The sequence below is a fragment of the Triturus cristatus genome, chromosome 4_1 (assembly GCF_964204655.1).
Source record: "Triturus cristatus chromosome 4_1, aTriCri1.1, whole genome shotgun sequence".
NCBI lineage: Eukaryota > Metazoa > Chordata > Amphibia > Caudata > Salamandridae > Triturus > Triturus cristatus.
This window is the reverse complement of record NC_140585.1, coordinates 672,309,086-672,336,150: the sequence shown is the minus strand read 5'-3', so window position 1 is coordinate 672,336,150 and position 27,065 is coordinate 672,309,086. Positions and strand designations below refer to the sequence as shown.

Sequence of the window (27,065 nt, the reverse complement as noted above, 5' to 3'; positions counted from 1 at the left end):
GGTGGTGGTGGTGGAGATGGTGGTGGAAGTGGTGGTGGTGAACGTGGTTTACATGGTGGTGGATGTGGTGGTGGTGGATGTGGTGGTGGACGTGGTGGTGGTGTTGATGGTGGATGTGGTGGTGGTGTTGACGGTGGATGTGGTGGTGGACGAGGTGGTGGACGTGGTGGTGGTGGACATGGTGGTGGTGGACATGGTGGTGGTGGACATGGTGGTGGTGGACATGGCGGTGGTGGATGTGGTGGACGGGGTGGTGGTGGACGTGGTGATGGACGTGGTGGTGCTGGAGGACATGGTGGTGGAGGACCAGGTGGTGGAGGACGAGGTGGTGGAGGACGAGGTGGTGGAGGACGTGGTGGTGGAGGAAGTGGTGGTGGTGGATGTGGTGGACGTGGTGGTGGTGGATGGGTAGTGGTAGACGTGGTGGTGGTGGACGTGGTGGACGTGGTGGTGGTGGACGTGGTGGTGGTGGACATGGTGGTGGTGAACGTGGAGGTGGACGTGGTGGTGGACGTGGTGGTGGACGTGGTGGTGAAAGTGATGGTGGTGGTGTTGCTGGTGGACGTGGTGGTGGTGGAAGTGGTGGTGGACGTGGTGGGGGTGGACGTGCTGGACATGGACGTGGTGGTGGACATGGTGGTGGTGGACGTGGTGGTGGTGGACATGGTGGTGGTGGACATGGTGGTGGACGTGGGGGTGGTGGACGTGGTGGTGGACATGGTGGTGGTGGACATGGTGGTGGTGGACGTGGTGGTGGATGTGGTGGACGTGGTGGACATGGTGGTGGACGTGATGGTGGCGGACGTTGTGGTGGTGGACCGCAGCATCTCTACCTCACAGTGGCATACCTGCACAAGCCACTCAAAACAAGCATTGGCATAGCCAATAGGTCTCGCCTTTGGACCTTATAAGTGTTTAGCCATGCAACACTTGATGTTGTTGCACCAAGGATATTGTGCTGGATAACGTCCCTGAAACCTATGGTTTTTTCAGTGAATTTTAAAGGTTTTTTAAATGCTAATTTGTAACTATAACGTCCCTGAAACCTATGTTTTTTCAGTGAATTTCAAAGGTTATTTAACTGCTAATTTCTAATTATTTTCTTCTTTAAACCTATAGTTTTTTCAGTGATTTTAAATGATCACTTTATTGTTAACCTAGTGAAAACAGCCAATGTCTCCAGTTTTCCAGCAATAGCTTCCACAAAAAAAAGTGCAGTAGGTATCTAACATCTGCATTTTACTGGTGTAAACCAGGACGACTACCTACAATGTGAAAGGGATCGCAGCCCAGAATCACATCTGAAGCGCAACATATGTCATAGAGTTAATGATCACGCAGCTCAAACACCCATGAAGGCCACAACACTCACTGCCACCAGCCTCAGGACGTCCCCCCCGAACCTACCCCCTCCCTACTACCACCGAGGCAGCGCAGAACAAGACAGCGGACCTTCCAAAAACGGCATGGTCCCTCAGCCACACAATACTTGAATGTTGGTAGATATGGCAAGCAAATATGTGTGAAGGACGAAACTCATCCATCAATAATAATAATGCTACACACAATACTAAGTGTAGCAGTGATGTGCTGGACAGACTTCACTATACAGATCATAAACCTCTCCATCTGTATATATACTGCTGGTGCTTGTAGTGTTGTGTACAATAGACACAACCATGTTACCTCAGGCCGTGGGGAAGATCTCGAACATGTAGCTGTGTTGTCCTACCCTGGAAGCGGAAGCGCAGCGGGCTTGTCCAATGTACGCCACTCCGGCGTGGTTCACTTGTGAACTGTGAAGGCCAACGTGTATGCCAGAGCGGCGGGCCTCACCCTGCCACATGGCTGCCGCCATGACCGGGGGCCTCTTCGTCACAGGCCCTCTGCGAACCCAGCGGCACAGCACCGCAGACTTATGTCTGTACAGACTACTGCCTTCGATCTACACTGCGGACAGCAGGCCTCACAATTCAGATGGTGTAGCGATTGCAGATGACGCAGTGCAGTACGCAAGATACATTGCTCCCAGTGTGGTCCTCTCAGACCACGTATCATCGCAGGGTGCGCACAAGCTGGGTACTTCAGGTGCCACTAACTCAGTGCACCACAAGTCATCGCCACGTGGCATTATTAAGGCAAAATTCAAAAGACATTGGTCTGAGTGCGGCCCCCCGGACTATGCATCATCGCAGGATATGTACACGCTGAGCGCCAAAAGGTACTACTAACTCAGTGCACCATAACTCATCGCCACGTGGCCTTATTAAGGCAGAATTCAATAGACAAAAGACATTGCTCCGAATGCAGTCCCCCGAACCACGTATCATCGCAGGTTACGTACACGCTCAGTACTAAAGGTACTATTAACTCAGTACACGATAAGTCATCGCCACGTGGCCGTATTGAAGCAGAATTCAATAGACAAAACATAGCTCTGTGTGCGGCCCCTCCAGACCACGCATCATCACAGGATACGTACAAGCTCAGTGCCAAAGGTACTACTAACTCAGTGCACCATAACTCAACGCCATGTGGCCCTATTAAGGCAGAATTCAATAGACAAAAGACATTGGTCCGAGTGTGGCCCCCCTGGACCACGCATCATTGCAGGGCACGTACACGCTGAGCGCCAAAGGTACTACTAACTCAGTGCACCAAAAGTCATCGCAAGGAAGAGTGAATAGTTTTATGTCAGCAGTGAGGCATACTATCACTCGAAAATCAATTTGAGGCAGAATTCGATAGACAAAAAGACATTGGCCCGAGTGCGCCCCCCCCCGGACCACGCATCATCGCAGGGTACGTACACGCTGAGCACCAAAGGTACTACTAACTCACTGCACCATAAGTCATCGCCACGTGGCCGTATTGAAGCAGAATTCAATAGACAAAACATAGCTCCGAGTGCGGCCCCTCCGGACCACGCATCATCACAGGATACGTACACACTCAGTGCCAAAGGTACTACTAACTCAGTTCACCATAATTCATCGCCATGTGGCCTTATTAAGGCAGAATTCAATAGATAAAAGACATTGGTCCAAGTGCGGCCCCCCCCCTGGACCACGCATCATCGCAGGGTACGTACACGCTGAGCGCCAATGGTACTACTAACTAAGTGCACCATAAGTCATCGCAAGAAAGAGTGAACAGTTTTATGTCAGCAGTGAGGCATACTATCACTCGAAAATCACCCAAAAATACTTATAATATAAAAAGAACAGAACAATCGAAGTACATTAGTGATTACAATCCGGTGCTTTTGAAGATGTGGAATGCAAATATGGACATACAATATTGCAGCTAACTGAATTGCTATTTCTCGCTATGTCACGTCATATAATACCAAATCTGAGAAGACTGAATTGAAAGAAATGTGGGAAGAAATTTCACAGAAGAAGACACTTAGCAAACAATTGTACAGCTTCAGCTTGAAGATGCTTTCACATCGAAAAATTAAATCCTACCAATGTTCGTATCGATAGACATCTGCAAGTTTATATTCAAAGTCAAGAGGAATCATCTGGATAAGTCCAAGTCTTACTGCGGCACGAAATCGAGTTTTAATATAAATGATATAAAACAAGTTTGTGATGATATAGAGTTACGTTTCTTTGGCAGTCAAGAGAAGTGTACAGAAAATAACAGTTTGATAAGTGTACGTGTTGAAGAAGAGATGGAAGATAATAGTGATGTGAAGTTTCAAAAAGAAATAAAGTTTAAAGTAGTTTCTGGTGAAAATCCCAACTAAGTATAACGTCCCTCAAATCTACACAATGTCCTTTTAGTATCCTTGCTTCAGGAACTTGTTTTATGTCAGTTATAGCTTTACTATAATGACCAAATTCATCTTGCAAGTCCAAACGAACACTGAATGACAGTCTACACTGCGGACAGTGTAGACTGTCCGCAGTGTAGCCATGCACAAATGGTGCCCGAAGGGCACCATTTGTGCATGGCTTATAAAATATACGAAAAATTAAAATATTACCTTTCAAAACGAAGTGCATCATATGTCCTCCATGTGCGCACGGTGCGCGAAGCGCATCGTGCGTACATGGCCCATCTAGCGTAACGTGGGCACGCGGTGCGCGTAGCGCACCGCGTGCCCACCGTGCGTGCACGGCACTAACTGCGTAAAGTGGGCGCGCGGTGCGCGAAGCGCACCGTGCGCGCACGGAACTAACTGCGTTAAGTGGGCGCGCACGCCACGAATGGCGTAAAGTAACTTAGCATTTAAAAAACCGTACAAATTCACTGAAAAAACCATAGGTTACACACAGTTATAGTTAGGAATTAGCATTTAAAAAACCTTGCAAATTCACTGAAAAAACCATAGGTTTCACACATGTTATAGTTAGCGGAAATTTTACTGATAAAAAACCAATGAAATTCCCCCGTTATAGTTAGTGCAGGCAACTATAACTCACGCGACCGCAATCTTCTGCTGATGACATATGTGTCTTTATGAAAAAAAAATATTTGTAATATATGTATAGCTAAAAATGTATGGAAGAAGACATGGGCAAATAAGTGTCTAAATACAGTATTAGCATCAGCAGAGGATTGCGGTCGCGTGAGTTATAGTTGCCTGCACTAACTATAACGGGGGAATTTCATTGGTTTTTTATCAGTAAAATTTCCGCTAACTATAACATGTGTGAAACCTATGGTTTTTTCAGTGAATATATATATACACATACATATATAATATATACACATACATATATAATATATACACATACATATACACACATACATACATATACACACATACATACATATACATATATATATATGTACACATACATATATATACACATACATACATATATATATATATACACACAGACACACACACACAGACCATAAAAACGTGGGGAAAAAAATATATTAAATATATTAAAAAGCATACTGATGACATATGTTGTTATTGAAAATGCTTGTATAATACCAGTGCAAAGACAGCATATCTGTTCAAACATGGCACGCCTCATTCCTGAAGCTGTGTTTGTCTTTTATCAATTTTACTTACGGACACGGATTCCTGTTGCTGTTTCTGAAGTATCTCGATTTTTCCAATTTGCTGCTTCATAGTAGCCTCTAATCTAGCATTTTCTATTTCAAGCCTAAAAGGTAAATATAAAACCACAGAAAAGTATGTGATGATCACTATCTTGACCTTCTAAAATGGTTAGTTACATGTTCCAAAAAATACAAAAACACATATTAACATAAGAACTACCCTTATTATCATTTTTATGTTCTCTCTAACTACCATAATCAGGAACTTTCTCAACATAGTGACAGATAGAAAATAGTGTTTTAAGCTGTTCCATCCTTGGCCATGAGCGATCGGTACTAGAATTGTGTGAAATCATTGCTAATGCACACTTGCATTATACTAGAATTGCAATTAATTTGATACTTGAGCACATCACTGCTATTGGGAAAACTTTCGTTGAAAATACGAATGGAGTGATTTACTTGACTACTGCAAATGTTAAACAGGCCATGAAGAAGCGATTTGTATCATCAAACACACGCTGGACAATTTGTACTTGGACAATAAGGGGAGAGGATGTGGTCCATCGGCTAGACTGCCGACTTTGGTGCTGGAAACCAGGGTTCGAGCCTCGGGTCGCGTCCACATCCTGTGATTCTGGGAAAATCACTTAATCTCCGTGTGCCTGAATGTGTAACGTAACCGATGCTCATGTAAAGCGCTCCAATACTTTCGGGTCGAGTTCGCACTATATAAAATCTGCAAAAAAAATACAATAAAAAAAAAATATTAAGAAAATAGTTTTCTTTTTGCCTCTAAAAATTCTGTCTCTGTATGAAATATTTAAACTGTGTTCCGGTGGCAGCAGGCAAACACATTCTGAGGGGGCATTTGTTGCCAGTCTAAGTGATTCTGCCTCACTTTTGAAGTTAACAGTCTAGACTTAAGCCACACTCATTTTGCTCTTCAGGAGTCAGTTTGGCTGCCAATGACAAAGGCTGGAAAGTTTTTGCTGGCATAAGAGTAGATGAGTGTTGATGCTTGCCGCCGGAGCTCTCCCCCACTCCCATCCACCTCTGATCCTGAACATTATTAACCACCCCTTGCTCAGGGCATTGCCACTCAGGATGTCATCTATGCTGCGTGACAAACGTCTAGCCACACAGGATTGTCGCTTCCAGATGTGTGCTGTCAAGCTGTGACCCCTCCACCCCATCACCGCTAAAAGTGCTCTCATGAGAGCACCCTAAAACCAGTGACGATATGTCCCATCTGTTTGGCAGGCTACAGTGAAAATCAAGGATCCACAGCAGTTTTCAGGAATCCTGTAGTCTATAAAAGCCACACATATGGAGTGGCCAGGCACCTGTCTTTCCTCCAAGTTGATGACAGGAAAAATCTTCTTGGACTCTGCTCTTTACGTGTGTTCCTGGCTCTCCATCCAAGACAATCTTCAGGCTGAATGTTAAGTTCATCTTCTCCAACATTTTCTGCTTGAGGGGTAGCTTTGAACTTCTGCTGCATCACTTCAAAGACATTTCTTACATCCATGGAACTCTTCAAATTCTTCCAGCATTATCTTTAAAAGCCTCATCTTAGGTATTAACTAGAGTTAGATTTATTTGTTTGGATTGTTAAACTACTGTGGGATTCTTTAACTCCACCTTGTGCCTACATACTAGACGTTTGCCTCACCTTCTATGTTCTGCTGTAACAACAGTCTCTTGAGCCATTGCAGAATTACTTACGGATCCTGAGTGAACCTTAACTTTTAGTCAGTGCCTCAAGTTGCGGAACTGTATATATGACATAGAAACCTGATCAATCCCACAACAATTCCATTGGCTCTTGGACAACAGTATGTGCCCTTGATAGTGTTTACTGTAATACACCTGTTGCTAGAATGAATTTTGGATATTTTGTCAATATCTGTTGAATGTTACTATTCATTTACAAGAAAAAAACGTATATATTAAAATTAATGTAAAAGTAGAGATTAAAAGTAGTCCTAAATTCTGCTTAGTACAAAAGAGTCGTCACTTGTAAGATTGCAGAACACCTGAGAGAGCCTCAATTTGGAGAAATAAGCTGTGAGACTACAACCTAATGACCTCTATTGTGTGACTTCCCTAATATCTCTGTCTCCCCTCTACATCATCATTATCAAGCACAGTCTTGGAGGTGTTCAGCCCTATCGACAGAAAATTGAGACTGGTGACTTTCACATCTTTCCTCCAGCAACATTCGGATCTACCAGTTAGTGGCAACATAACTCTCACAAGGATTGTATAAGTCATCACACATGCAACTTTGTCTTTCTCCTCTGCTATGCAATTACAATCTTATTTACTGTGCTATTAATACCACCACATGGGAACAGATTCCCAAATAGACAAAGAAAGTGGGGGAGAAAGGCAGGTTTCAAGTAAACATGCTCCAGAGAACATGTAAGGATTTACCTGTGACAGTAGTTTTAATTATAGTATCTTTTCAATGAATTATTTACTTACCTATGGTAACACTGTTTCCGTTGGATACTCGAACCTCAGAAATCTCACCTTAGAAAATTCCCTACGTGCCACACTGAATCCGGAAATGTTTTCCAGCAATGCACCACGGTGCTGCTTGTGGACCTGCATGTAAGTGCCACCCCTGCATACCGAGGTCAGTGTCTTGCTTATCTCTTTTAGCACCATCACATATGAAGCACGAATGATTGTTGCCACTAGTGGGTAGATTACTAACGTGGGACCTTTTTAGATGGTAAGAAGAGGCCACTCCACATAACAAAGAGTGAGGAAGGAGGTCAATGAGGAATCTATGATTTCACAGAGTATCCACCGGAAAGAGCGTTACTGAAGTAACTTACTCATTTGATGGATACTTCATATTGCAGATTCTTCCCCACCAAATAGAAATCAAAGCAGAACCTCCCAAGGTGGAGGGTCTGTTGAGAGGGCTCAAAGTAAACATTCTTGCAGGGCTGAGGGGGTGAAATACCATTCCCACTTGACCTGGTTGTGAAGGCAGTAATACTTTGTGAATGATAATACTAATGCCCACGCCGCAGCCTGGCAGATGGCAACAAAAGGTCCTCCATGTGCTATTGCAGTGGTAACAGTCTTGGCCCTGGTGGAATGGACTCTCAGACCTTCCGGAGGCTGCTTGCTGGCCAGTGCATAGCAACTCTTGATGCAGAGGACAATCCACTTTGGGTTTTCTTCTACACAGAACTCTTATTCTTTGCTCTGGGAAACACACGCTGATCATCCACACGGTATTATTGGTACCATCAATGTAAAAGCTCAAAGACCTTTTGGGGTCCAAACCATGAAGCATCTCCTCCTCTTTCAAGGGAAAGAAGAAGGGCAAAGAATGCAGTCAGGGTGATAGTTTGCCTAATGTGCAAAGGAGTCACAATTTTTGGTATAAAGGCCGAGTTCTCAACAACACTTTTGATAGAATAAAGGTGGTATAGGGTGCTTGCACGAACAGTGTCTGAAACTCATTCATGCACTATAGTGAATAAGATAACCTTCAAACTCAAAAGACACAGTGAACAGCTATGCATTGGCTCGAAGGTTGTGCACATGAGAAACGTTAAGACCAAATAAAGATCCCACTGTGGCATCACAAGCGGTTTGAGAGGAAATGTGGGTCAACCCATTCACAAACCTCATCCCAACAGGAGATTTAAATGAAGACAGTTGTAACGGCAACCATAGAAACCCTGAAAGAGCTAGAACATTACCTTTAATAATGCCTACTGTAAGGCCTTGGTGGGCCAAAGACCAAACGAACAAAAGAACATCGACAGCCTGGTTTATAAAGACTCAATCTTGTAGATAACACAAAAGGGAACAAGTCTGTCCCAGTTTCTGCCATAAAAGGAATTTGTGGAACTGTGTTTTACTGTAAGAGTGATGTGAGAAGTTGGTCTGGTATATGCTGGTCACTAGTTAAAGTGGCCACCTTGCACCAGTACAATTTGACTCTTATGGTAGATAGGTTTAAGACAACCTTTTCAAGAAAGCTATCCTAGTGGCAGCTGTGGAGAGCAGCATTCAGACTAAGTCTTTAGAGGAATGTAAAGCAGCTTGTTTTACCTTATAATCTCTTGAATCACTAAATGAAAGGACACCACACAGGTATATATATAAAATATATATGTTTTTATTTCTAACACACTCTACTAATCTCTTTATGAGATTAGAAGTCAGGAACATATGCACAAATCAACATTTCACAACAAGTTAAGCACAAATATGACTGGGGCACTAGGGGCGTACCAGACCATATACTAAAAAAGAGACCTGCGAGGGGACAAGGCCTAGGGCCTTCAGAAGCGCTGGGGCCTCACTAATCCACCCAAGACAGGTAAGCAAAGGACCCACGGAAGACGCATGCAGTGTGAGAACACAGCCGCGGATCCCAATTGACTTCTATGGAGCAAGTCGCAGTTGGAATTTTAAAGTTTAAGGATACTTTGGGAGAGTCTACAAGCAAGTCACTTACAGGGTAAGTAGTTCTAGGGCCAACACACACAGGAGCACCATAGTGCTGGAGTTACCTCACCCAGGGAAGCTGGGTGCATAGGTGTCGCGTCGCGGCGTCGTTTTCAACGGGAGCCAAAGAAGGCTTGCTGCTTGTGAAGACAGGAGAAGTGTCTGGTGGAATCCAAGGCTGGATTCAGAAAAAGGAAGACCTGAAAGCAGAGGAGACAGTGTTCAAAGTCACTTGACAGTGACCCGGGGCAAAGAAGCTGGATGCCCACAGTCGTCGGGTGATTTCAGGTGATCACGGGCGTCTTGACTCTTCAGCCACGAGGTCCAGGAGGCGTCGACGACAACCTGGAACTGGATTTGGCTTGTCCCACGAAATCTGCAGCTTACTGCGGTGTCGGCGACCAGATTGAAGCCAACAAGCCTTGGTAACAGCAAGTCTCGTGGAAAGTGTAAAAAGTCAGTGGTGCAAACCAGCAAGGTCTGAGGGACTCACCCAGCGAGGGTAAGTCAGGGCAGGCCTGGAGCAACCAGGGGAGCCCTTTAGAATTGTAGAAAGGTCTTCTGGGGACCCACAAGCCAGCCGACAAGGGATCACGAAGACGCCTCGGGAGGATTCACTCAACAGGAGCCCACGGTCACTCAGGACGAGGTAGGCCTCTGATCTTCGGAGAAAATCCTGCTGGGGGCTTGGACCACACGTGGTCCAATGCACAAGTTCGTAGAACGTCGTGAAGGGGTTGCACTCGAAAATAGTGTGCGGTACCCGGGTATTGCTGTTCCTCATCACTCGTGGGGTCCACTTGCCTCAGCGTCACTGAGGACTCACGATGGCCTTGGGGAAGTCAGCAAATCCACTTCCGGGGCTGCAGGGACTTCGGACTACGGCGGGAACGTTTGGGACCGCTGATTCAAAGTTTTGGTGCCTGCCAAGCTGGGGAGTCACTCCTTGACTCCAAGGGAGATTCTTCAGTCTTCCAGAGGTAGAGGAACGTCGAAGGTCCAGGATTCTTCTTCAGAGAGTCGTCCAGGGATATCTAGTTTGCAATGGCAAGGGTTCCCTAACTTATTCTACAAGGAAGGGAGGGACTAGCTCTATGACCCCTCCTATGGGAGGGTCAGGGGAGTGGGTGGCTACACCCACTTCCCTTTGTCCAGTTTCACGCCAGAGCAGGGGCAGGTAGCCCCTCAACCGGTTTGAGCTGGCATATGCACAGAGGAGCCTACTGCTCCCCCAGTGCAGGACTTCAAAGCACTCTAGGAGTGCACCTACCCAGCCCCAATATACTAAATCCTGTCTGGGAGGTGGTTACACCTCCCTGTGACAGGATGCCTATTGTTGGACCTCCTCCACTGTGAGTTTCGGTCAGCAGCAGGAGGGCAGCCCAGTGTCTGTGACTGGTGGCATCCATTTTGTGATGCCAGGGCTCTTCATGATTCTACCGTTTTTTCACAGTGGCTACATGTCTATCCCTCTAGAAGGGTGGGATCATACTCCCACACCAGCTACTGGCGGTATGATTCCAAAGCGTTTGACACCAAACATGACATGTTTTGATGCAGCCATCCCAGAGTTAGCATTTACCACAAGATTATAATGCACTTAAGAGTATATGGTTTAACCGCATCCACAAACAGCCACAGAGAATGGACTCTGAGAGTTGCAGAAGGGCGCTGCTCAGGCAGAGGCACCCCCTCACATGGAAACCAATCACCCTGCCCTCAGGATTGATAGGGCCTGCCTTAGGGGTGACTGATAGGTTTATATGTGTGTGCAGGTAGAGATCTAGTGAACCTATATCTCAGTGAGGAGTGCTAACACTACCTCACCCAGGCTGCAGTAGCAGGCCAGTGGTGTCAGATTTAGTCTGCTTTCCAGGGGTGGCATAATACATGCTTCAGCCCCTGGTAGGTCTGTGAAGTACCTATGCCCTTGGTACCTAAGGTACCATATACTAGGGGCTCATAAGGTACCACAGTATCCAATCATAGTGCACCTAATATGCACTCCAAGTTGTTTAGCGAGAACAGAGAGGCTGGGGCCCTGATTAGCAGGGTCCCAGCCAGACTATAGCCAGAACCCAGTGTTAACATCAGAAAAAAAGTGGGGGCAACATAAGTGCAGATCCTACTCTCCTACACGTGACATCCACCAAGTCATGCAGCAGATCAACTTTACTCATCGGGTGTAGATTGTAGGGTTCGGGAGCAGAACTCTGCCCTCTACTGCAACTGAAGATACACCAGAAGTGGAGGCCTGAACTGAGGACAGATGCTAATACCCAGATGTTTCTAGATGAAAATCCAATGTGCAAAACCTTTTACACTGTGCTTTCTTGACGGTGATGAAAATATCCTGTCAGGCTCTCACCATGGTCAGCAGATGCATCGTGCCACCTCGGGATCTAGAGGGCATCGGTTATCACGAGAAGTAGTTTGCAACAGAGGAAATGCCCTGATGCTCCATCCAACTCGAGAGATGCCGAGCGTACTGGCACAGAATCCAGGACCTCACTCCACCTTACTTGTTGGAATACCACATGTCAGAAACCCTGAACTGCACTGCGTCCAGGATAGCTCTAATGACTGGAAGCATCTGTGAAAGAATAAGTTGCGTTTTTTGTTCATTGATAGCGAACCCCAATGCTGTTAAGAGGTTTCCCGTATCCGGTGTGGTCTATGACTGAATGTGGTGAACCAAGTTTCAAAACCCTGTCATCATTTTAGGAGAAAACTGGTATCCCCAATCTCTGCAATTAGGCACAGCCGTCAATTTCGTGACCACCAAAGGGGCACTGGTGAGGCGGAAGGGGAGCACTGCAAAGTCAAAATGCTCATTACTGACCCTGAACCGTAAGTAAGCTTTGAGGGACTGCAGGATGCGTACATGAAAATATGCACCCTGCAGATCAAAGGATATCATCCAGTCCCTCAAGTCCTGTGCAGCCAAGATCTGGGCTAGTGTGAGCCTTTTGAATTTGGCCTTCTGTATGAAGGCATTGAGGGGTCGAAGATGCAATATTGAGCAGAGTCAAGAGCCACAAGGATTGCGCCATGGCTCTGCTGTCCCTAAAGAACAAGTTACTTACCTTTGGTAACGCCTTATCTTGGTAGAGACTCTATCTAGCCACAAATTCCTTACCTCATCTCCAGGCATAAGACTGGATGGAAATTTTTCTCAAGCAGTAAACCTGCACACTGGTAGGCGGCGTTCATTCGGCTCCACATGGCGTCATCAGCATCGTCCGCGTCAGAAGGGACATGCACGGTGCCTTTATAGGTACCACCCCAGCGCACTGACGTCAGTTTCAGTTTCGACTTTCCAAAATAGGAGTGCAGAGCCACGAAGAACACTGACCACTGGTATGGAAAACTCGGGCCTTGAAAAGGGAACAGCACTGCCCTAAAAAAAGTGTTCGCAGAGCGGGGAGGATGGGTGGGTCGGTGAGGAATCTGCAGCTAGAGTCTCTATCAGATAAGGTGTTACCAAAGGTAAGTAACTTGTTCATCTGCTAGACTTAGTAGCCACAGATTCCTTATCTCTTGAATAGATACCAAGCAGTACCTCCACAGAGTTGGTTCTGCAAATTAATCTCATACAAGGAAATCCTGCAGGACCAGTTGGGCAAAGTGCCATCCCAAAGGACTTGACTGTCCAGGGAGTAGTGATTGTAAACGTGTGCAAAAAAGCCCACGCTGCAGCCAGGCCGATGTCCCGGACAGGAACTTCATGTGCTATCGCAATGGTGGCAGCTTTACCTCTGGTAAAATTCCCCCAAATTCCCTCAGTGGCATACTATACTGTCTTGGTGGAGGGATGCCTGGCTGCTAAGATGATGTTGCAGACTTCAGGGGGAAGGTCGAAAGCCATCAACTGTCGCTGCTCAATTTCCATGCAAGAGGGCAGGGAGTGGACAGGGTCGGGTGTGGGACCCCCCCTGCTGCTACAACACAACATCCTCCACAGGGGGTAGCACAATCAGAGGACCGATGACCATGCTCAACAGGTCAGGATACCAGTCTCTCCATGCCCAGTCCAGAGTCACAAGGATGACTTGGGCCCAGTCATTCCTGGTCTTGAGAACTGGGCGCAGGAGTGATATGGGCAGAAAGGCATACAGGAGGCCTGAGCTCCACTCAAGAAGAAAAGCGTGTACGAGCGAAAGCCGCCTTGGAAACTCCAGCGTGCAGAACTGCTGACATTGTGCATTCTCGTCGGTGGAGAACAGATCTAATAAAGGCTCTTCCCACTACTGAAAGAGACCTTGCACCAACCCCGGAGGGAGACACCATTCATGATCCACTAGGCATCTTTGACCAAGTTCATCTGTCCTGGCGTTCAGCGAGCCGCCAGGTGTTGAATCACCAGGGATATTCCCTGGTCCAGGGCAGGGTCTCTGGACAAAGGGTCCATGACCACACCCTGCCCTGTTTGTTGCAGTACCCCATGACGGTGGTGTTGTCCGTGAACACCTGCACTAGCCTTACCTTGATGGACTGTATAAGGATTTCAATGCCAGTCGGATCGCCCGGAGCTCCAACAGGTTGATGTGGAGCCCAGATTCTACTGAAGACCGGATGCCTCTGACCTCCACCTCTCTCAGATGGCCACCCCATCCCAGGAGTGGCACATTTTTAACTACTGTCATATCTAGTTGGTTGGTGGTTCAGAGGGTTCTGCCGCTGGCCCAATCACAGTTTGTTAAACACCACTGCTGATCTTTTGCAGTTTCCACCGAGATTTGGATCATGTCGAAGAGATTCCCCTGATGCTGCACCCACTGGAACTTTAGGTCCCACTGCTGAACCAGCATATGCCAGCCGGACTGTGTCATAAGCAGGATGCAGGAGGCCATGAGGTGCAGCAGCCTCACCAAAATACAGGATAGATTCTGAAACATCGGTATCATAACCTGAATATCCTTGATTCGATGTTTGGGAGGATATGTCCAAAACTGCACCATGTCCAGAACAGCTCCAATGAAAGGGAGCACCTGAGACTAATTCAGGTGTGACTTTCTCAAATTGATTGTAAACCCCAGCAAATGCAGGAGGTCCGCTGTAGTCTTGAGGTGGGAGATGACAGCCTGGAGCAAGCCCACCTTCAACAGCCAGTCTTCGAGATGGGTAAAGATGGGCACCCCAGATCTCCGCAGATCAACTGCAACCACCGCCATCACCTTGGTGAACAACCGAAGGATGCTGGTAAGGCCAAAAGGCAGCAAAGCTAACAGAGTGCTCGTGGCCCACCGTGAACCTCAGGTAATGCCTGTGGGCAGGCAGGACTGGAATGTCGAAATGTGCATCTTGGAACTTCAAAGCTACCATCCAGTCTCCAGGGTCCAGGGTAGACGACACCTGACTGACTATTTTTTACTTCTTCTCGAGGAAGAAATTGAGAGGGCGCAAGTCTAGGATAGGACAAAGGCTTCCGACCTTCTTGGGCACCAGAAAATAGGAGGAATAGCAACTACAACCTACTTCTGGAGTTGGCACCCTCTCTATGCCTCCCTTGGACAAAAGAGCCGTCACTTCCGGGCAGAGAAGGGATACATGGTCCTCCCTCATCCTGTTGCAAGTAGTTGGCATGGAGGGAGGAGTCTGGGGAGGGATGAGCTTCTTCGGAAGATCTGCAAAACCCACTAGTCTGATGTGATATAATCGCCAACGGGCATGTTATGGCAGATCCTAACACCCACTGGGTGCCCATGATAAGACGGCAGACTATAAGTGTTTGTAGTCTTGGCTGCTGGGGAGAGGTTGACTGGCCTGACCTTTGGCTGGCCAACCCACGAGATCTGTGGGTACCAAGTCTTCTACCATGCAGAGGCTGGGAAGTTTGGATGCGTGGTCGCAGGGCGGGTATAGACACAGCTGAAAGCCCCTTCTGTGGCCACAAAAAGAGAGAAAGGTGGATTGGGGTGATCAGGGACCATGAAAATGCCCAAGGTCCTGGCCGTAGTCCTGCTATCCTTAAAGTGGCCCAGCGCTGAATCAGGATTGGTTCCAAAGACACGGAAACCATCAAAGGACATGTCCATTAGCAATGCTTGGACATCCTCATAAAAGCCAGTCGTCCTCAACCAGGGGTGGCGCTGTAAGGCCGCTGTCGATGAAACCACTCTGCCGAGTGAGTCAGTGGTGTCCAGTCCACATCGGATCGTGAACTTAGCTGCGCCTCTCCGGTTGGCAACTGCCTGGGAGAGTACGACCCCGGGCCACCACAGGGACCGTCGGCAGTTCCTGAGCAGCAGTATCCCACAGAGCATGGGAATAGCGGTCCAAAAGGCACACAGTGTTCACTGACTGCAGAACCAGGCTGGTGGAAGGAAACAGCTTCTTTACTAAGTTGTCCAGTCTCTTGGGTTCCCGATACGGTGGTGTGTTTGGGAATACACCAGGATTTATGTGGGAAGTGGAGGCTTGGACCACCACACTTTCTGGGGTAGGATGTTTACGAAAGAGGCTGGTCTAATATATGGTGCTTATGAATGTAAGTGTAGCATCCTGCACTAATCCAGACAACTCTTATAGCGATTTTAGTGGTCTTAGACAACCTTAGAAAGTTCTCTAAGTGATAGCTGTAGAGAGCAGCCTTCAGGCTTAGTCCAGAAGGAGTGTAAAGCTGCTTGTTTTACCAGTACTTAATCCTATGGTACAGGTTAAGTGAAAAAGAATCACACAGTGTAGTTAGAAAAATATGTATTTTATTACAAACACTCACTAACACAATTTTACTATCTCCTACCAGGAGATAGAAACACAACACATACAATGCTTAGGAAACAGAGCACGTAAGTTGCCCAAATACTGAGTGGTCTCCAGGGGGAGACCAAACCATAAACTAAAATACTGGGATACGAACCACGACTCAAGTCAAGAATGGACCTAGAAGGGTTTGGGACCCAAGGAACCACCCAAGGTAAGTAACTAGGAACCCCACAGAAACTGTGTGCAGAGTGGGAACACAACTGCGTGATCAACACAAGTCAATAGGTAAGACACTATTGCAATACTAAAGAAGGACCCTTCCCAGCAGACCCTGAAGAAACCCTGTGGAAGATGGAAAGTTGGAGAGTCACCCCAACCGTGGATAGCCCAGGAACAAGGATACCTACACCAGGGAAGGTGGGTGAATACGTGTCAAGTGACGTCGGAAACCGTCGTACACCACAATGGAGGACTTCAAGAAAGATGCAGCTGGAGAGGACGATGAAGGAGTCTGGTGGACTCCAGAGGTGAATTTAAGATGAGAGGTACCTGCAAGCAGAGGGGACAGAGTCTATGCCACCACAGGAATGACCAGGAGGCACAGAAGACGAATGCCCACCAATGTCAGATATGCAGGAGAGGTTGACGGTGCCCTTCAGGCGATGCTGTGGAAGATCAGGAGCCATTTACGAGCTGTCCCACGTTGGAAGTCGAGGGCTAAGGGGTCAGTGTCTGGCAGGGCACCAACAAGCCTTGGCAGCACCAAACAACGGAGTCGACGAAAAAGGTGCAGTGTTGGGACCAGCAAGGTCCAGGTGACTCAACAAGATGAGGTAAGTCAGAGCAGGCCCCGAGCAAGCACGGGAGCCTTCTAGAACCAAAGAAGATCCTCAAGAGGACCCACAGGCAGAAGGCACAGGAGTCGCAAGAGGACCTTGAGCAGCTCACCAATGAAGAAGGCCCATGGTGCAGAGGAAGCGGTGAGGGCGAAGATCTTGGCTGCAGGAGTTGCTGGAGTTTTTTGGAGTCCGAAGAGCTCTAACACAGTCAACAAGCCTTGGCAACAGCAATTCAACGCAGTGCACAGGGGTTCTGTTCCAGCAGGTCCAACAAGGGATAATGGCCTCAAACTCGGTATAAACACAGAGCAGGCCTCGAAGGAGTTGCAGAACCACCACCTCTTTTGCTGAGCCTTACGAAGTCCGTGGGAACCCAGGATCAGCAGACCAGTCAGATGCGTTGCGGTGCCTGAAGATGGGGGGTGGGGGGGGCGGGGGGGAAGCTGGATGCGGAGTGACTCCTTCACTCCAAGGGAGATTCCTTTGTGTGTCTTGGATGTCCACAGGCCTGGTGAAGCAAGAATTTTCCCCGGTGCAGTCTTGGTTCCCAAAACGATGTCCAGAGTGTCCAGACGGTCGAATTAGAAGTGGTATGTGATCTGAATCTTGTCCCACGACGAATCTAGGGACCCACCACAAGTAAGCCCTTAAGTACCCTTAGGAAAGGGTTGGGACGATTCAGGGGTCCCTCCCAGAGGAGGGGCTGCAAGTGGGGAGGCTACTCCCATATCCTTTGTCCAGTTTCGTGCCAGAGCTGGAGCCCACAGCTCCCTGAACTTGAGTATGCAAGGAGGGCACCAAATGCGCCCTTCAAGCAGTCTCAGTGGCACTGGCAAACGCCCCCACCCTGCCCCAATACATTAAACCATGTCTTGGAGGTGGTCACACCTCCCTGTGACAGGATACCTAGTGTTCTGCCTTCCCCTGCTCAAGATTGGCTCAGCAGCAGGGGGGCAGAAACATGTCTCTGGCCAGCAGCAGCCCTAGCTTGCTGTCTGGTTCTGGAAGACTGGTACCGGGAGCACTGAGGACATCCCGGAGGAGCTTTACAGTGCATGGAATCATACTCCCACACCGTTTACTTACCAAACGTAACAGGGTTCCTTAAACCAGTTTAGAGATGGTCATTGTGTAATGATGCATGGCCACTCTATATATCATAATGGCTGATGAACTTACAAGCTGAGAGAATGGACTCCGAAGGCTGCAGGGGTGCCCTGCTCAATGCAGGGCACCCTCACACTTAGAGTCCAGCACCTTGCCTTCACGATTGAAAGGCCTGCCTTAGGGGTGACTTATGGGTTTTAAGTGTAGTGACTTCAGATATAGGGAAACCTATATCTGACTTAAGTGGTGCTAGCACCAGCTTACACAGGCTGCAATGGCAGGCCAGTAACCACAATTGCAGCGGTCTCTCATGGGTGGCATAATACATGCTGCAGCACAGGGGAGCCCCCTGGTGTACCTATGCCCTGGGTACCTTAGTACGATATACTAGGGACTTACAAGGGTACACCAGTAGCCAATATTGAGTGTACCCAAGTACTCCCTATGTCCAATTTAGGGAAGAAGCAAAGAGACTGGGGTCCTGATTAGCAGGATCACAGTCATACTAGTCAGAAAACATAATGACACCAGCAAAAAGTGGGGGTGAACATGAAAGCAGATCCTACTTTCCTACAATGTTGCATGAGGAAGTTGGAGTCGCCTGGGGTGGAGCGGTGGGGACAGGCAATAGTCCTGTTCACAGGAGCCCCTGTGTTGGTCTTGGACCAAATACCAGACAGGACGTCAGTCAGAGCTTCATTAAACATGAGAATTGGTTCAGAGGGGGGAGACTCCCTGTTAAAGCACTTCTGTAAAGACCTTCGTCTTTATTGTCACTGAGAGCAAGCTAAGATCCTGGACCTCTGCCGCCCTCCTCACCACCACTGCAAATGACGCTCTCTCCTCCAAAGCGACGGTAGGGAGAGAAAGAATGGCAGTATCTAGAGAGGTATCCAGTCTGCTGGCGTCAGCAAAATCCTCAAACAAGTCCATGTGTGTGTCACAAGACTGGTATTTTTCAAGGTCAAGAGACTCTCCAAGTCATAGACTATCAGAATAGGGCTGAAGCTCCAGCTTCAAAGGCATGGCTTCAGTCAGCGCCAGCGTCGTGCAACACCCCTATGACTCCGGCTCCCGGAAACTCGTGGAGGAGTGGAAACTGTCGAGAAGCTGGCTCTACCACAGAGTCTGGCTTTGAATGTTGATGTTCCCTTGGTCTCATCAGCAGATGGATGAGGAGAAGTTGAAGATCTTTTCGAGTTCTTCTTGTAGTGTGACTTAACCGAATGGCTTAACGACTTCGAGTGCAACGAGGATCTTGGATCCGTGACCGCTCTCGTGCCTTTCTCTCAACCAGGATCTGGATTGTCGCAGTGTGACAGGTCGAGCCACCAGAAGCTTAAGGGATCACTTGCTCAAGACTTTTGGGTTAATGGCACAGCCATTGATGCAGGCTCTAGGCACCAAAGGCATACAAGATGCAGGTCCATCACCGACATCAAGGAGTGACAGGCACCGCAGGGCTTGAAGCTAGCCTTCTGGGAGGACATCCCCGCATTAACAGGAGGAAAACCTCAAAAAGACTGGAAAAAAAGTAAAAATAAAGTTAGATAAAAATTGAATAAGAGGTAGCTCTTCTCTGGATCTGCGCTGACTGGTGCGTAAAGAAAAGAACTGATGTCCATGTTGGGGTGGCACCTAAATAGGCACCGCAGACGCCCCTTCCAGCGAGGACGACGCCACACGGAGCCGAACAATGCAACCTACCGGTTTGCAGGGCTACTGCTCCAGAAAAAATTCTGGATCCAGTCTGATGCCTGGAGGTAATTCATCATGTCTCTATCAGTTAAACTCCAAAGCAGTATCACACTTTTGACAAAAGGACATGAACCATCGCAGAGCACATCCATGAAAGAGGCCTGTACATCTTCAGAAAACCCTGTAGAACACATCCAGGCATGGCAGCGGAGCACAACACTGGGGACAACCTCAATGCCTAGGTTAGCCGGATTTACATATTTGGCAGCATCCTGACCATGATGAATTGTTTGAGTCAGAGAGGTCATAAGGTCTGCTGAGACCACCTGAAAGGTCTCACTGGCCTTGTCCCAGATGGCATTCATGTAGTGACCAAAAAGACAGGCTGCATTGACCGATTTCAACACCAGGCTTGCCAAGGAGAGCATACGTTTCTCAAACACTTCAATCATTTAGAATCCTTATCCAGAACAGTCTTGGGAATAAACTAGGGTTCACCTTGATAGTTCAAGTCTGTACCACCAGGTTTTATAGAGTAGGGTGATTGGTGATAAACCACCACTAGGTGCAAGTGTGTGAAACCTGGCCACCTGCATATTCACTGGTAGGCAAGAACAGGGCTTTGACCAAGAGTCCATCAATGTATCAGTGAAGGCCTCATTAAAGGAAAGCAAGGGCTGGCCCATGCTGCAAAATGGCAGTAAGGACAGTAGTTTTGATCTCAACTGAAGGCAGCTGCAATCCCAGGACATCAACTGCCAGTCAGACTACTACTGCTAATGATGAACACCCTTCAGTTGGTGGCCTGAGTAGTGAGTCCAACAGTATATGAGGGGGAAGTATCAAACCCACTGGCTTCTTGTAAGTCCATGTCAAAATTGTCATTGTCAGAATGAGGGGAAGAACACTATCCTCCTACCAACCATCATCGTCTCCCTCTGGTGATGCAGTCTGTTCAGAGTCAAATGGATAATGGAGCCTCGGCTGGTGCATTCACCTTGGTATAGGCATTGGCACAGAGTTAGGCGACTCGGTGCCCTTTAGTAATTTCACTATGCAATATTGGTCGAGATCAGAAAGAAGTTGATTCAGAGTCAGAAAACGGAATCAGCAACGTATCTTCTTTTGGCGCCGGTAGCCATTGGTACCGGCGTTAATGAGGAACAGTCCAGCGCAGAGCCAGAGAAGACATAAACATACGCCCTTAGGGGTCAGACAGCGCCAGGGATGGACTTACCAGTGGGATCCCGACAAGAGGCCTCTGCAGTTCCTTCGGACCCGAAGAAATGCCAGAAAGAGCCATAAGCGTGCCAGAAATCTGCACCATGCCCTCTTTGTAGGCCTTGATTTGCTGTGGTGTCGATATTGGCCTGGGAAAGTCAGGGCACAAATGGCATCAGTTGGGAAATCAGTTCTGTGACCGGGTATCTTGAAGGAGACAGACTGACAAATGTGATGCCCTTGTGCTTCTCTTGGATACAGAGAGGTGGTATGGGTCAAGTCATGCTTCGCTATTTTGTATTTGTATGTGGACTTACCAGAACACTTTGACTGCAAAGTAGACCTCTCATGGGAATGGCCCCGGGATTAGAACAGAAATCACATCCACAACCAGGACTTACATGAGGGCTATAAGTTCTTATGTTTGGCGACATATAACTTTTCTTCTCAGTCCTGGATCGCTTACAGGAGCATGAGTGAAGACTTATCACACTACTTCAAGTTGTGTTTGAATCCATATTCTTCAGTCATTAGATGGTTTGAAATATGAAACTATATGAGGGGACATGGTTCCATAGCACACTGGATTTTGTTTTAGGCATCCTAGTACACCGACGAATTTGGGAGTGAGATCCAGATTCGCACCATGGAAAAAAAAAGCAAAGGGGTGGCGCACAGATTGTGCTCACCTCCATCACTTCTGGGGCAGTATGGAGCCAGCGCAAAGCTACCTAGAGGTGTACAGGAACACTGCTGGAAAAAGTTTCTGAATCCAGTCTAGTGCATTGGGAGTATTATTAGGTGAGGAATCTGTGGTCAGAAATATCCATCAAAAATTCATGTACTTCAAATGGCATCTCTGTAGATTGGGAGGATCTCATAATGCTTTTGCAATCATGTGCACACAGTGGGACTTCAGAGAGTGAGAAAATTCCAAATGGACACACCCATTTAAAGGAGGTAACAGCAAAGGACATCCATTTAAGGGATCTAGAAAATCTGGCCAGGGAGGATTCGGCACAATAGAGTTCATCAACCATTTTTTTCAGATATTTATTTGTGGCATTTATAGCTGTGCCTTACTCCAAAAGGCACAGGAGGCTGTCAGATAGAATACGATTTGGAGAGATTATCTGTCCTGGAGAACTACAATTTAAAAGAGATCTCCAGGGGATGTTTGACTCATGAAATGTGTGTTACAGTTTTTACGTGCATTTTTACATGTTGGACGCAATTCGGGCCTGGCAGCTACAACATGGAACAGCAACGGCTTTTCATTCAGTTGCAATGCAAGTGTGAAGCAAACAAAAGGTCTAGAACGGAGGCTAACTTGTCTTCTGTGATCAACTAATACATGTGTGCTAGGATTGCCATGTTTTTCTTAACTCTGGCTAACAAACAAAAAGAAAAAAAATCATTCACTAGTTCATGCGTTGTTTGTAAACACAGCAGCTGAAAGATAACTACTGAGAGGCTGATATTTGTGCTGTAGGGAGAAGGAAGGAAAGTAGCAGTACGTTTTCACATGCACTTTCTTGAACAAGAAGCCTTGGCCATGATACTGGAGCAGAGCATGAGCCAATCCCTCTTCGCTCCACTGAACACCATACACAGAATCGGGATACATGGTATTGGTACAGGGTGCAGTTGGATACATGGCCTGGCTTCTTGAATGAACACTGCATTATGTAGTTCGGACTTCAGACCTGGAGGCACAATAAGCTATGAGCAGGGAGGCATAGCATGATTTGTCATATTAGCATAATATTTAGAACTCACCAAACTACACTGTTAGATGGTTGTTGCAACATATGTATAACTAGTACGACTGAGATTAAATATTATCTGGCTATAGTTAACCTTTGCTCTCATTTGCATAATTGTTGTTCAGTTGTTTAAAATACTTACAATCATTCTAATATACATGAATTGTAGACAAATAGTGTATGTGGTGCACACTAATTTCGTGGGTACTGGGCAGAGCTCTATGTATACATGTGTGATAGATTCTCTAACAGATTTGCCTGACTCCTAACATTTCCTTCTGCTTCAGCCTAACTCATTAGAGGTGGTGTGAGAGACACTTAACAGATCTCTTTTTCTCCAAAACGTTTTGTGTACCTTTTGAGGTTTCCGGCATCTGCCGTGAGTGACCCAAAATAATGGGACTAAAAATACCTATGTGACCTTTATGTGTTCCATAATTTAGGTTTCCATCTTAAGGCAATGGGACCGGCAAACTCTATAAACAGATCTCAATTTGGCAGCTCCACCAATAAGTTCCTCAATGATGCAGCAGGGTTTGCCACCTTAATCCTTAAAAATATTGCCTTAGCTCAGCCTAATAGGAATGTTTGCTTTCTGCAAACATCGATTAAAGAATTAATGGTTCTGCTATGAGAATGCACAAATTGATCCAGACTAAGCTTGTATCACATGATCTTTAGACCCTGATTAACTTAATCTTTACTAGACTAAGGGTATTTTTTGTTTTACTATTTTGAAAACAAAAGTGAAAAGTGACTACTTTGTTGACATGAAATTACCAAATTACTGTAGAGAACACCAGATGAGTTTGGCAAATACAAAGGTAAGTTGGTCATGCAAGAATCCTGAATGGGCAAGCATTCATCCAATGGAGAGTATGGTTAAGTTGAAAGTAAGGGCCGAAGCTGACACACAGCAATTCACTCCCAACCAGAGTTGTTCCTGATGAAAGCTGAGATGAGCTACACGGGGTATTGTTTGCTGTGCACCATACCATTTTCCAACCTCAACAAGCAAAGTACCACAACGCTGTAGGGGAACCGCGAATATTGAGGCATTACTTGCCAGCACTGTGACACTCCACCAGATGTAGGATGACACCCATACATTCTCTGAACACAGAACACTGCTCCTTGATGACCAACTTGCCAAAGAAGAGAGAGTGGTAAAGGAGCAGTCTGCAGCAGCCTGAGAACTAGCCAGCTTAGAAAGCACAAAGGGAGTTGGATGGGCAATGATCCTGCCTTCCCACCTTGTACTACTTGGTAGGTAAGTTCACCTACATTCTCCCATTATTTCAATGATCTGGTGGCAGCTCCAGATGGTTTGGGCAGTCACAGAATAAACTATTAGTCCAGATATAAAAACCTTTGATACCAGCAACAACTACAAAGTGGTTCAAAGACAGGGAGAGAGTATAACATATGTAAGGAGATGGATAGGAAACATGTCTTCCCCACCTCATATCTTTTGCTAACAAATTTCTCCACCCTCTGAGTGTTCGAGTGACAGTTCCTATTCTTTCACTCACTCTGTCTCGCAATAGCATAGTAACATCTGGTGGGGATTGCCCTTGCTGCAGGCCCAAGGGAGATAAGGACCAGGCAGGAAAGGGGAGAGAGGGAAATAATAAGAAAGAGAATAAGATGAAAGGACGCAAGAAGGAGCCCAATGGGACTACCTTCCATCATTGTATCCCACCTCCAGAGCACTCTCATGCTCTCAATCTGTAGAACTCACTGGCCACAACACTGCAGATAATATCTGAGGTACTGCAGCACAGGCACGCAACACAGGCTCATGGAAGTACACGCCCTGCAGGTCCAAGGCTACCACCCGGCCGCACAGATCCAGGGTAGAGAGAACCTTGGCCAGTGTGAATAGTTTGACTTTGTTCTTCTGAAGGGAAGTATTTATAGGGATAAAATCTAAAATAGGACGAAGGCCTCAGTCCTTGCTTAGCACAATGAAATAACCGGATCAACAACTCGCGCCTATTTCCGAGGGTGGCAACCTCTTAATGTCTCCTTTGAACAGCAGGGCTCGCACCTCTTTCAGTAAGATGGATTGACGCTTCTCTGAAGGCCACTCTGATGAGGGCAGAAGCTGAGGAGGGTTGGGAAGAAATGAAGGGCATAGCCCTGCTGAACGATCTGGAGGACCCATATGTTGGATGTGATAGACTGCCACACTGGAAGAAAATGTCAGATCATGCCACTCACAGGGTGATTGTGCATGGATACGGGCAAACTAAAATGACTTGGAGGCTGATGGCCAAGTGCCCATAAGGGTATCGATTAGGGCTTCATTGAACTGCAGTAAGGGCTCAGAAGAAGTTGGTCCAGGCTGAAGCACTTCAGTAAGCACAGGTGTTATCCTCAACAGAGGGGAATTGTAAAACTAGGACCTCAGCAGCACGTCTGATGACTATTGCAGAGGAAGCACTCTATTCCATGGGCGCCCCAAGGGGGAAATCAACCCTGTATCAGAAGTGTTAAGCCCACTGGCCTCTTGCAAAACCACATACAAAGTTCCAATATCATAATGTGGGGTACAATATCCCCCTCATCCCTACTGTCATTTTGAATAGTCCATTCTGCTGGAGTGGAGTTAGAGCATGGCCTCGGTGGGGGTGATTTGGCTTAGAGTCGGACACCGCTAGCATCACTGACATCAGGACTGGCACCGACGAGTAAGAAGCTAGCAGGTCTTTGAGCCATAGTAGAAGTTGGCACCAGAGTCAGTGAAGAATCTAAGACAGATTCCAGGGACTCAGATGGCACAGAGGACAGATCTGTTGGAGGCAAAACGAGTGGAGGCTCTTGAGGATGCTTCAGGCCAGAAGGCATGCCAGAAGGAACAGCAGGAGTGCCAAAATATACTGCACTGCTTCTTTAAAGGCCTCGACCTGCTATGATGTTGCCAGTGGCCTAGGGAGCTCGGGTGCATTGGGATCAACTGTGGGATCGGCTCCTCAACCGGGGGATACAGAGCAAAATCAAGTGGAATGCACTCTGATGCCCTCACAAGTTCTCTTTAGCTACAGAGGGGGGAATGGGGTAGAGGCCTGCTTCACTTTCTTGTGTTTCCTCTTCAATGTGGACTTAAACCATCGGATTGCCCTGACTGAAAACAGACCTGTCATGGGATCTGCCATGAGAGCAGGAACGGATCCACACCCACAACATAAAGTGGGACCGACACTTGCATGTCTTCTTTCAATCTTCGGTGACAAACAGTTTTGCATCACAGTTGCAGATGACATTTGAGTTCATGAGAGAAAATTCCTTACACAACATTCCTCATCACTTCCTCTATTGTAATTAGGATGAAATAATTCAGAGGGGCCAGACAACACTTCCACTACCTCATGCATGTTGATAAATTCAAGTCTCCAGGAAAGGAGGCCTCAGTGACAAATACATTTTTTGTAACCTAAACAAAAGCCAAATGACAAGCAAGACCTTTTACCCCTAAAACCATGGATCTTGTGGTCAGGAATCAGAGATTCCTGATCTCACTAGCGGCACTGACCCAGGGTGAGTCTATGCCAACGTTGTTAAGAAATTAGGGCAAAAATCTAACCACCAAACTGAAACAACCGTAAACATCCAAGTTGAAAGTGTTGGAAGACAATAGAGATGCTTTAGAAAAACTGATCTAGAAGAGGAGCTTCTGGAAAAAAAAGGCTCTCAGGTGTTAGTCTAGATTGTGAAACATTGTGTCTGGCATTAGCAATTCAGAGCGCTTCAAACAGTGCTCAAACCCCTCACACACTAATCAAGTCTAAGGCGGGGGAACTTGGAAATGCTGCAATGACATCTTGCTTTGATGTGCAGCTAAGTGAGAGTATACTCAAAGTAGTCAGTTAACTCAAACTCCAAAGATTAAAAATTTGTATTTATTCTTCCTATGATTTTCAAAGTCCTTAAAAGGCTTCACAAACAAGGCAGCATCCGACGTGTGTTTCATCCCATGGACTTTTTCAAGGCTTCAATTAATACAGAATATTGCATTACTTAAAGTCACAATAGGGACTAAACTATGATTTTGCAAAGATCCTAATCAAAGAGTGAAGAAATCAGGAATTCCTAGTGTGGTATTACTGAAAGGGGATGTAAAGTCACAAGTAATACCCCGTCAGTAGGGAAAGAAGGGGGACTAGTGGTGACTACTATCCACACAGACATGAAAATAAGAAGTGTGCAAGTA

General features: G+C 46.8%; 1 protein-coding gene across 11 annotated transcripts in view; it reads right to left on the bottom strand.

The window, feature by feature from the left end:
• ANKRD26 (ankyrin repeat domain 26) overlaps positions 1 to 27,065 on the bottom strand; it is a 1,120,330-nt gene that overhangs the window by 356,909 nt on the left and 736,356 nt on the right. For all 11 annotated transcript variants that reach the window (XM_085653113.1, XM_085653117.1, XM_085653121.1 and 8 more), the window contains one exon: positions 5,039 to 5,132. In XM_085653113.1, the coding sequence (XP_085509239.1) occupies positions 5,039 to 5,132 (94 nt within the window). The remainder of the gene's footprint in view (positions 1 to 5,038; positions 5,133 to 27,065) is intronic.